The following is a 13,019-nucleotide window of genomic DNA, read 5'->3' on the forward strand; positions in this document are numbered from 1 at the left end:
GAGAGGGGGGCGAAGCTATTGAAGTCAGCTGGCTTCATCAGCGTCCTGCTTCCTTGCTTGCATGTCTGTGTAATTGGTGTGTGTGCATTTGTTAATCCATGGTATTCATCTGAGGTGCCATGGGAAACCAAGAATATCACGGAGAGGACGTGGCTGGTCAAGTGTTCGCCATTTCGACGTCCATACGCTGGTCTGACGTGGAAGGCGTGATGTCTACTTTCATTGGTTCGTCGCAGGCTAGATGCTGCGGGGGCCCGCTGATGGAAGCACTGGCAGGGAAGGCTGCTGGTTCTATGGAAAGGTCCCTTAATCGAATCGCCGTATGTGGGAGTAGTTCTTGTGATTCAGTAAAACAAAACAGGAGTTCTACCTGTATGCATGAGAGAGTGGAGCGACCTGATTTAATTTTTGTGGCACATTATGATTCCGAATGCAGAGGAGAGAGCAGATAGGTGGAAAGAATACATTGAAAGCCTCTATGAGGGTGAAGGTTTGTCTGATGTGATAGAAGAAGAAACAGGAGTCGATTTAGAAGAGATAGGGGATCCAGTATTAGAATCGGAATTTAAAAGAGCTTTGGAGGACTTACGGTCAAATAAGGCAGAAGGGATCGATAACATTCCATCAGAATTTCTAAAATCATTGGGGAAAGTGGCAACAAAACGACTATTCACGTTGGTGTGCAGAATATATGAGTCTGGCGACATACCATCTGACTTTCGGAAAAGCATCATCCACACAATTCCGAAGACGGCAAGAGCTGACAAGTGCGAGAATTATCGCACAATCAGCTTAACAGCTCATGCATCGAAGCTGCTTACAAGAATAATATACAGAAGAATGGAAAAGACAATTGAGAATGCGCTAGGTGACGATCAGTTTGGCTTTAGGAAAAGTAAAGGGACGAGAGAGGCAATTGTGACGTTACGGCTAATAATGGAAGCAAGGCTAAAGAAAAATCAAGACACTTTCATAGAATTTGTCGACCTGGAAAAAGCGTTCGACAATATAAAATGGTGCAAGCTGTTCGAGATTCTGAAAAAATTAGGGGTAAGATATAGGGAGAGACGGGTCATATACAATATGTACAACAACCAAGAGGGAATAATAGGAGTGGACGATCAAGAACAACGTGCTCGCATTAAGAAGGGTGTAAGACAAGGCTGTAGCCTTTCGCCCCTACTCTTCAATCTGTACATCGAGGAAGCAATGAGGGAAATAAAAGAAAGGATCAGGAGTGGAATTAAAATACACGGTGAAAGGGTATCAATGAAACGATTCGCTGACGACATTGCAATCCTGAGTGAAAGTGAAGAAGAATTAAATGATCTGCTGAACGGAGTGGACAGTCTAATGAGTACACAGTATGGTTTGAGAGTAAATCGGAGAAAGACGAAGGTAATGAGAAGTAGTAGAAATGTGAACAGCGAGAAACTTAACATCAGGATTGATGGTCACGAAGTCAATGAAGTTAATGAATTCTGCTACCTAGGCAGTAAAATAACCAATGACGGACGGAGCAAGGAGGACATGAAAAGCAGACTCGCTATGGCAAAAAAGGAATTTCTGGCTACTAATATCAAATACCGGCCTTAATTTGAGGAAGAAATTTCTGAGGATGTACGTCTGGAGTACAGCATAGTATGGTAGTGAAACATGGACTGTGGGAAAACGGGAACAGAAGAGAATCGAAGCATTTGAGATGTGGTGCTATAGACGAATGTTGAAAATTAGGTGGATTGATAAGCTAAGGAATGAGGAGGTTCTATGCAGAATCGGAGAGGAAAGGAATATGTGGAAAACACTGATAAGGAGAAGGGACCATGTAGCCACAGCCTCACCAAGTAGCGTCATCAGCCAAGCGATTTGTCAGCTAGCCCTGATGGCTCCAGACTTCAGACTGGATCCGCCGGGACAGGGACGTACATTGGGTGCCATCGCATGATGGTCCAGCCAGTGTCCGAGAGTCCTGTGGTCAATTCGTGGTCCACATACAGCAGAAATGCCTCGTACTGTATTCTAACGAGAGTAGGTGTGTAGTCCACCTGGAACATATTGCACGTAAAATCCTACGAGAGGGTGGTAGATGGAGACGGGGCTGAGTAATAACTCGCCATCAAACGCCAGAGGGGTCTCTGGAGCCACCGTGTGGTGTTCCCATTGAATATACGTCCATCCAAAACTTGTGCAGTTGCTGAGTTTTCATCAGACAGCTTAGGAGACGGAAGGAAGTGGAAGTGTTCATTGAACACTGGTTCTCAGTTGTCTGTGATAAGTTTCAGTGTAACGAGGAAGTGGAGGTCTGGCCCACAATGACGTAGGTTAGAAAAGATGTACGAGGTTGAGTTCTCAGGATAGAGCATAATATTTCCGGGGTTGTAAGGAACTTTTGTCTGCTGTAACCAATATTAGGGTTAGATATCGTGCTTGAACTTCAAGAAAAATAGGCGCATTTTAGAACTTGATGAGACGTAGTTCCATCTCAGGGAAATTTCTGACAGACTCAGGATGCCTCAAGTATCATCCTTAAGTCGCTTATACCGTACGAACAGCGATATTGTACAACAAGGTGCGAGAAAACTGCTGTGGGTGACAGTAGGAACTAATTTTACAGTAAATATATTGTGTTTAGTAGATGCGCTACAGGGAAATGAGGAATTAGGTAAAGCACATAGAGGTATTATATGCAACCAACGGTTACACAAATTGATATCAATTGTTATAGATACGTTTGGGACCATGTACACGAAATGTTCTAAGAGATTTGTGGTGGAGATCTTACAAGAAAGATGACGCTTATGCGCCTGGCAGAGGTTGAAGATCCTCGAATTGAGAAAATGTAAAGAACCATCTATATTTAAATTGAAAAACATTTAACAGCTAAGATCGCATTAATTAATGTTCATAACTGATGAAAGGTTGCGATAGCTAAAACTGTCATCTTCTGTTTCCCAAAAAATATTTGTGATTACAAATCTTGCTACATTATGAGATTATCACTTATGCCATATCGTCGTTATGATGGAGAAAGTAAAACCGTATACAGATTAAAAAAAATTACACCTTTGTGCAAAAGGGCTTGTTCACACAGGTAGCACCCCAGTGAGGCGTTAGTTCTTACAACACATAATACTGGGTGATCAAAAAGTCAGTATAAATTTGAAAACTGAATAAATCACGGAATAATGTAGATAGAGAGGTACAAATTGACGCACATGCTTGGAATGACATGGGGTTTAATTAGAACCAAAAAAATACAAAAGTTCAAAAAATGTCCGACAGATGGCGCTTCATCTGATCAGAATAGCAATAATTAGCATAAGGAAGTAAGACAAAGTAAAGATGATATTCTTTACAGGAAATGCTCAATATGTCCACCATCATTCCTCAACAATAGCTGTAGTCGGGGAATAATGTTGTCAACAGCACTGTAAAGCATGTCCGGAGTTATAGTGAGGCATTGGCGTCGGATGTTGTCTTTCAGCATCCCTAGAGATGTTCGATCACGATGCACTTGCGACTTCAGGTAGCCCCAAAGCCAATAATCGCACGGACTGAGGTCTGGGGATCTGGTAGGCCAAGCATGACGAAAGTGGCGGCTGAGCACACGATCATCACCAAACAACGCGCATCTGTCGGGCATTTTGTGAACTTTTTTTTTTTTTTGGTTCTAATAAATCTCCATGTCATTCCAAGCATGTGTGTCAATTTTTACCTCTCTATCTACATTATTCCGTGGTTTATTAAGTTTTCATATTTATACTCACTTTTTGATCACCCGGTATATAGTAAAAATGTGCATTTGTACAAATATTTATGTTTACATGACAAGTGTTATACATCATGGGTACATCTCAGTCGAAGCATACCTCATTGCTCAGGCAAGACACACCGAAATGCAGATGAGCTGAGAACGAAAATTAATATGCTACAACTAGTTGATTCCACTGCTACAGAATGGTACAAGGTACAAGCAGCTGACGAAGATTGCAACTATTTGCAGTTAAAGCAACCACAGTTTATTGTGAATGGCAGAGTGATAAGCAAACAAACAATGCACAGATCTTGTATTATGGTAGCAGCTACACTGAAAAATGAGGTATTAGAGCAAGTGTATGAAAATGTATTAGCAGGTCATTGTTATCCCAGAACAGAACAAGTAGCTGACAAATGTTGGTGCGGAACACATAGGTAGCACAGTATGTCAAGAAATGTGTCCACTGCATGTGAAGAGACGAGTTAGGCTGTCAGTGTATTCACCTGCAGAGACTACCGGAGTGCAGCAAATTATTTTAGGTGATTAGTTTGGACATCTTGAACCCATTTCGGCAGACACTGGTGGGGAATTAATTTGTGTTTACCATAACGGATCAGTTTTCGCTGTATGTAGAAATGACAGCTTTCCGAATCAACAAACCGGAACAGCTGTGGTTCATAATTTGTTTAGTGGTTGCTCTAGAGATGTCGAAATGGACCAAGGTACTAACTTAATGTCAAAACTAATACGGCGATTTTGTCTTCTGTTAATAATTCATAAATTAAGAACAAGTCCGTTTCATCCACAGTGAGAGTACGGATCTATAACTATACAAGGCAGTCTGTGGATGGAAAACGTCACTGCCATTTGCGATAGTGAAACTGAGAGAGGGGGAAACGATGCATCAGTGCAGAATTTTTGCAAATATGGGCAGTCTCTGGACGACAGTAGCGGACGCGACAGCAAAATGCCAAATTGCTTAAATGTCGTGTTAGAGAATGGGTGATACGGACGAGCACTTACGCCCCGAAAATCAGCCATCTACATAGAACGTATTCGATCTTTTCAGGGTCCACCAGAGGGTTTACTACTGATACCGACGTTGGTCCTAAAAAGGAGGAAAGCAGACAAAGGCTAAGTGGCTCGACAATGCAAGGAAGCCACTTCTGCACAACCTGCGCGTACCTTGCCATATGCTTTATGTTCCAGAGTTGGCGTGAAACAGAGAAGAGAGAAGGTTGAAATTAGTAGGAACCACTAACGGCACATATGAATCCTATGCGATACACTCATATCCAATAAAATGGCTGACTTAAGGGAAATTTGAACATATCCGAACTAAGGAGACTCTTTTAGTAATGGATAGGATTATTCACTTGTTTGTGGCAGCTGAACGGCTAGGCCGATGCCATAGGGAGCAGGTTACGATATGAATCTCCATGGTGAACCGCTTGTGTGGCCTACATCCATGATCGGCAGAGAGCCGTCCACTCATGCAAACTCCAAGTCCAGTTTTTGTCAAGCCAGTGTCTCAGCTACAAGGTGTCCTAACACTGTGGGTGTACCAGTCACCACACACCTTATACTGAAAGGTGTAGAGCACAGCTCTGCAATCACATTACCTATCTGTGCGATCTACACGCGCTTGCGATGTGCGGCAGAGAGCACGAATACATTTTGCGACCATTGACGAATATTGGCGAATATGACAGATGCTTTCTAGCTTAGTAACACAAACGAGCGAGCGCTGTCATGCGTTTGACCACAGCTACGCCGATATTATGTGCTGTCACTCATTTGCACTTAGGCTGTGAATGTGCAGTGTGCGCATGCGCAGTGGGCTTTGCTTGCCACATGAGATGGGGAACATTTATTTTAATGAGGAATTACGGACACAGATTAAAAATTATTATTCGTTATTCATGAATAATAAAAATATTTACTGTAAATTATATTCATTTACACGAATGAAAACATTTATTCCTGAGCTATGAATAAAAACATTACGAATAACTGATAAACATTAAATCCAGTGACATTTATTGCCCCAAATATTCGTTATTTCTGAAGCAAATGTACTTTTTGCTGCTTTTGAATAAGTTTTCAAAACAGCTGTTTTTCTCAAACATTTGATCAGAATGCTTATTTCATCTGTGAAGATTTGCCATCTTGACACACTGAAGAATATACTTTCTACGCATTCAAAGAACATAGAAATGTGTTTTATCTTCTGAAATCTTTATTCCATTACAACGATACAAGACTTCAAATCACAATCGTCTTCAGCAGAAAATGAGAAATCAGTAGTTTTTTGCAAATATTTTCTGGTGATTACCTCCTACCTCCCAAATTATGTTCCAAGTAAAATTTACCTTTTACGACTTTACGTAATTTGAAACTTATCACTTCATTTCTTCAACATTGGTTTTGGTATTATATTACACCACAGTCTGTTGTTACCCTCCCTTGGTTAAGGACAGGAAGTATTTGTTTCTGAATCATGATTCGGTTCTGCAGCAATGGTGTAAAAAGGTGAACAAATCTTCCAATAGTCTCTTGACACTTTCTCGATAAAGAAGTTGTCAGTGCTCTGGAATATTACGAACTCTTTTGTATATCAAACGCAGTGTCTCTTCTGGAGTTTTTCAATCTCAAAGATCTATGTAACTGCATACACACATATCGCATCGAAGAACTATTCCATGTTCTAAAGGAAAGCTTACTCAGAGTCAATCCTCAAACATGTTGTAATGACTTTGAAGGTGCAGGAACCTTCCATAAAGGTTCTGAGAGATTATAGATTGAAAGTCTGTTCATGTTATTTGTGAGCAATAAAAAAAATGGTTCAAATGGCTATGAGCACTATCGGACTTAACATCTGAGGTCATCAGTCCCCTAGAACTTAGAACTACTTAAACGTAACTAACCTAAGGACATCACACACATCCATGCCCGAGGCAGGATTCGAACCTACGACCGTAGCAGTCGCGCGGTTCCAGACTGAAGCGCCTAGACACGCTCGGCCACTCCGGCCGGCTGTGAGCAATCACTGATTTCTTGTTTGGTTCACTCATTCTGTAGCACTGCAGACCGGAACAAACTGCGTAACTGAATCAAGGAGACATTCGTATCAGAGAGTGCTATCAATCTGAAGAAGGTATTGAATATTTGCATATTTTAGGAGATGTAGGGGGAGAAGTATTGACTGGAGCAGAAACAACTGAATGGGGTCACATCGGTGGTGTAATTGGTACTGCCTTCCGCCTATAACTATTTTTGTGTTTCATTTGTTACACTGAAAAACCAAGTACAGCTGTGCTCAACGAGAGGGTAGGTTTGAACACACCAGTGCTTTACTGTGCATGGGGATGTGCCCTTGACTTCCTCTCACTTCCGAATCGACATTATGCAGCCAGTTAAGGGGGACATACTTTTAAACATCTACACCAAACACAGTGGAACTTGACTTGGCATTTTTGTCTTTGTTATTGATGAAAGAAGCGATAAAGAACAGAAATCGTATAATCAACCGAGAATCGAACCCAAAACCGTTAGTTTTGTAGTCTAGGACAGAAAGCATTGAGGCACCAAAACACTTTACTGTTCCAGTCATTAACGTGTTATTTGTAAAATAGTAACTACACGCAGCCAAGTGAACAAGAAGAACAAGTGTACAAGAAGTAAACAAAGAAAATATGGTGGCTTTATTCGATGTATAAGATGGAAATAATTTATTGGAATATAAATTTGATTGAATTATATACTTAATCGAAAAATTACTCAGAGAGAAATTTATTCGAATATGTCCATCTCTGCTTACCACTATACCCTGCGCTTCCTTCCTCTCTGAGGTCATTAAAATTAATACTGTCAACTGTAATGAGTCCTAACAGTTCATTTGCTCAATATACTCACGAGAGCCCACAGCGTAGTCGGACTGAAGTTTTTTGTTATTATAAACAAAGTACACAATACTAATCACTTGACATGTCAGTTAACATACTTACATCTGTTTCATTTGTTCTGTCAAAAATGTTTGTCTATGTTAGTGTGTTTTTAGCCAGAGACTGAATATGGGCTTCATTTCATCTGCTTTTATTCATGCAAATTTAGACTTCCTCAGCTAAATAAATGACCATCAGTAGTGTGGTGTGCGTACTGTAAGACCTTCGGTACACACACCATCAGATTATTTGACTTGTCGCTCTAACGAAGTAGGCGAGTGTCAGCAATATGTCTCGTGGTCTTATCGTGGCGTGTTTATCTTCTGCCGTTAGGTCAGACGATAGAAATGCCACTTTCACGCTTAGAGTAGCAGATTGACGGTGACCAACTTTTAACAGAACTTGATTAATTTTCACACACATTTATTAAAATAATAAAAATCATAGATTTTACGTAACGTAATTCTGGATGCTGTTTACAACTGACAATCTGATGTTCCTTTGATCTTGGTACGTTAATCTTATTCTCACATATCTCCGAGACTTGACAAAGTGTCTATACATTTCTCTTCATGGCTATGTACAGGAATATGATAATCTTATTACGCGTAGACTGAAACCTGCCTACAGACTAATGCAGACTGACTAATCGGAGGTCTGTACACTCGTTATAATACCTCGCGCGTTCATGTATCACTGCGCGAGTGTGATCCGCGAGGAGAAAAGGTTCTACGTTAGCAGAAATCTCATTGGCTGCGTTACATATTAATACGCGGATCGGCGGAGGCAGAATTTGGTCCGTCTTCATGGCAGCGCCATCTCGTAGTGCGGAGACGGACGAGCGCTGCGCCTGCGCTGTTGTGCTTAGCGGGGCGCGCTCTACTGGGAAAGTTGTGTACGCGCTGACTACGCGGAACTATGTACACAACAAGTAGCATGCAAAATTTGATTATCACTTTATGCTTCGCTATACATCTTTTTCAGCCGCTGTGATAACACTTAGTCACTCTCAGTTCTACTGCATTCAGTTCCTCCTCAGGAAACATGGAAAATAAATAAGTAAAACGTAATTCTAATCCTAAACATATACCAACGTTTGCTGGGCCCTTTAGTGGCTCTACGTTGTAGCTGGGCAAGCAGCTGTTGCCCAGCACTCGGTGAGTGAGCGCCGTGTGGTACCGAGTGAAGTCGCGTGACAGGGAGAGTGGAAACAGCCGGTTGCGTCCTTCCCCCACTCGCAGGGGTATTGAGTGACTGGCGAGGAGCGCTTCTCATATGATTGCGCCAAGCAGCTTCAGTGCTCCAGTTTAGGGGAAAAAAGTGGTGTGAAAGCGAGTGAAAAATTTTGGACTTAGTGTTTCCATGTGGTTTTAGTAGTTCATTGGTTCAACACTAACCTAGAATTCGGAGTACCGAATTTTTCAAATGAGGGGGAATGTTGTGTATTCAGGCCAACTACCCGTATAATTCTGCAACTTTGTGCTGCGTTAGTGCTAGCATACAGTTCTGAAACACGACGTTCCGCCATCAACGGGGTACTAATTTGGTATATGCTGTAACCCACGGTTGGGCAGCCAGCGGCCCACGGTTCGGATCCGGCCCGAGATTGTTTTCGATTTTCCCCACTGAAGAAATTAGTAGGAGAGAGGGCAAGGGCGTCTCTTGAACTGTACGTCATTGCTATGCCATGTCGAAAGGCTTAGCCTGGACTTTCATCTGTATTTATAAAAGATAAAATCTTTTGAATACCTTCATACGACGTTGCTGCTCCAGATCGCTGATATCTTCAGACAGCTGAGGCACCTATTTCAATGCATACAGTAGACTTTTGTGAATGCCACTAAAGGAGAAAATATCTACATATATTAAGAAACGACTTACTGCTGCCATAATGCAAAGAAATATCAATGTAGCGTATTACGGGATTAAATTAGGAAGCAAATACAGTGATTAAATTATATATCCTATTGAATCATACTGTACACAACATTTTTAGTAAGACTTACTCTCAGGCTATTGTGGACTTTTATTTTGTCTACTAAAATACTACATTTTCTGACTTGTTTCAGGTTCCCACTGCAAACTACTCTGAAATAGACATTTCAGCGAGTAGGAAAGCCTTCACAGAAATCGTTAATTTCAATTAATTCCATGATGCGTCGTCTTCTGTGACGCTTCTAAGATTCATTCTTGGTATGGTGAAATACTGGTGCGAATTTCAATTTGGTTTGGAGCCAATGATAGAGTTCACAAAGTAAGTTGAACCTAGGTTTGTTTACTGCGCTACAAAAAATAAAACATGTTACAGGTATTACTAAATGAAGTATTTTAAGTGTTAAACTATCTGTGAAGTTCTTCTCTATTTGTCGATGTGCACCTGAAGTTGTTCAGTGGCATAGCCTTTCAGTGGTTGGCTACTTATGTCAATGTAAAGCAACACCAGTCGTTACTTGCATCAGGCTTCACAAATGGAAATTGTCATTACTGGTCCAAAAGTAATAGAAAAACCAATACCTGATTAGGAATTTTATAGCGACTCCGAAGGAAGCACTGAGTTCAGGCAGACTCCACCTGGCGGGACCGCAGTCGATCACAGCTACGCCAACTTCAGTAAGTCTCCGTCTGGCTGCACTGCAATTACGAAACTGAAGATGGTCCTGGAGTAAAAAAATATAATAGCGCAAGATGGGAATAATGCTGATGGTAATTCAAAAAATGCAGTATGGTGCGATAATAAAAATTAATTTTGAATGATCTGAAAAATTCAAAAACCCGAAATGATGTAAGTATTCTAGTTCAGATTTGTGACTCTGCTCGTATCCTGTCCAGTCTCCAGCCAATCACAGTAATTTTTTTTTTAAAAGGCATGAAAATTGCTGGGTATTTGTCGTTGAAAGATCTGCACATTTAAGATAGTTGAATGAGTATTAAATAAATAACTTGACAATGTTTATCTATTGCACAACAGACAGCAGTAGGACGTAAAGTGGAAGTTTGCGAGGGAATACGTAAGCCTATGCTCTGGTAAAAATATCACATTTTTCAAGAACAGCTGAACATACTAATAACATAAACACGTAATAAATTGATGATGGTTGCTGTTCTTCATAACAATCTCAGCTGAGTTACAAAATTAGATTTACAACTGCGACTTGGAGACCCCACCACGATTTGTCATTAATTATTAATTGTGGAAGCCTCAGAGGAATCTTTCAATGGCGACATTCACACACATATACACATACAACACAAATTCAGGACAAATATAAGAATAAAGAAAAAACTTCCCCGGTATGCTTGTGGTTGGCAAACGGTCATTCCCTTAGCTTGAGTGCACGAAGAAAGTTAATAAGAATTCACCGATAAGAATTAACTGTTAATATTTGCACAATAGAAGAGTTTCTGAAATTAATTTGGGAGTTTTACCTCGAGAATCAGTAACTGTAACAGGTAACGACTCCCGCGAATACGTGGTCGTCACAAACAGAAATTCTAGATAAAATGAGTGCTAAAATTAAGAATATTTAACCACATTGGTCAGGATATGTTACTGTGAGACACGACCTGCGAAATTAAGCCTCTCAGCGAAGTTTCTGAAATCTCTTCAATTATACTATACTGATGAAATCAACAATGAAATTACTCTGGCTGAACTGAGAAGACGCATCACGAGTCGACATGTTTGAACAGAGGTACAGCAGAATGATGGATTGCATTCTTGCCTAAGTGCAACTAGTGTAAGTGCAACTGGTTATAACGTTACGAAATTAACCAGAAAAATACTATATACCGCTCAACGAGGAATGAGCGATGACAGCAAGACGTTAACTTTGACTGGAGACGAAACCTACAAAATTAAGGTACTGAATCAACTATGAATAGGCTCACACACACTTAGCCGGTGTCGCCCGTCTCGTGTCTCCTGGAACACTGCCGAGCGAATCCTTTTGGAACCCATGCGTTCCGTTCTTCCGGAAGTGCCCAAAGAGCTCCCTGTTGTACGGTGCCAACCTGTACAAGAGCTTCGTCCAAGGAGAACACAACCCTCTCTGCTATCTGGTACATCCTTTATAGGGTTTTCTATTCTGCCACAGATCTAGATACTGACATTTACCTTGTACACTCTCAGTCACGCTTTTCATGCATCAGGTGCGAGGAGGAAAGGATGTATATATACTGCACATAGATGTGTTGAACATGCATGTGGGGCTCTGATAATTATCAAAAATTTTAGTAAGCTGTAAGGTGAAAATCAAGGCAATATAACTTGTAACCACTATGGACACACTCAATTGCTCAGTCTTTTTTTTCTTTTCTTTTTTTTTAGTTTACAGTTCAGGCCCGGAATTGAGGTGCCAGATTAAGTCAAATGTTAAACGAACCGATGAAGAGGCTCATGTAGAGACCCTTCACCATGGAAGAGCCAATTATATCTCTAACGTACAAGTCATAAAAAGAAACAATCATAATGTAACCCATAGCAAACATACTGGTCTTGCTCAAAGGCATCTGGCCGATATAATTCTTTAAATCATGTTCAAAAGTAATTATCCAAGGAATTACATTAAAGGTGCAATTTGCACATCTAAAGTATGTCCTCAAAACACACACACACACACACACACACACACACACACACACACACACACATGCACTCATGCATACAAACAGTGTTTATGTCATGAACTTACAGGCTAAGCAACACTTTTAAACATCCAAAGTTTCAGTCTCAGTGTAATAGATGGTGCAAAGAACACTGGACCGTCAGATTAAATATTTCCCATATCTAAGCTATTCTATAACGCTCGTCAAGTGTCACGATGTTCTTTTGAAGTCTAAAATGTCTACAAAAACACCTCAGTAACAAAAAACGCTATGTTCATGTTATTCCCATATGCACACATAAATACAATACTGTCAAACAATAACGTATTCTTGTTTCACTTACGTTCTTTGACGTAACATGGAACAGTTTGTAACAGCTCATTATGTAGAGCATGCAGTGAGATAAATATCGGCATCTGAGTGCAGCACACATCGAATCTTACGCATATTTGTTCTTCATGTGTACAGAAACGTAAGTAACAACTTGGTTGTTTCTATAATTAATTAATTATTTTAATGGAACATTTAAGTTTTACTTCCCTTAGTTTTAATCATGTCTAGGGTCGATCTTGTGCCTTTCGAATATTTGTCTCATGCACGTCTTCTTTTTATATTCTTGTGTACAATGAGTTCTTCGCTGAATATGTCGTCTTGGGAACTCATGTTAATTATGTTTTGCCTTACAGACTGGAGCAGAAGTATGATGCATTCAT

The 13,019-nt window shown here is 40.5% G+C and overlaps 1 protein-coding gene across 1 annotated transcript in view; it reads left to right on the forward strand.

Annotated features, from left to right (window-relative positions):
• Window positions 1-209: 209 nt before the first annotated feature.
• LOC124606388 (UDP-glycosyltransferase UGT5-like) overlaps window positions 210-13,019 on the forward strand; it is a 50,477-nt gene continuing 37,667 nt past the window's right edge. Inside the window, exon 1 of the mRNA XM_047138369.1 lies at window positions 210-320. Within this exon, the coding sequence (XP_046994325.1) occupies window positions 210-320 (111 nt within the window). The remainder of the gene's footprint in view (window positions 321-13,019) is intronic.

This window comes from Schistocerca americana, chromosome 3, assembly GCF_021461395.2.
Source record: "Schistocerca americana isolate TAMUIC-IGC-003095 chromosome 3, iqSchAmer2.1, whole genome shotgun sequence".
Classification (NCBI taxonomy): domain Eukaryota; kingdom Metazoa; phylum Arthropoda; class Insecta; order Orthoptera; family Acrididae; genus Schistocerca; species Schistocerca americana.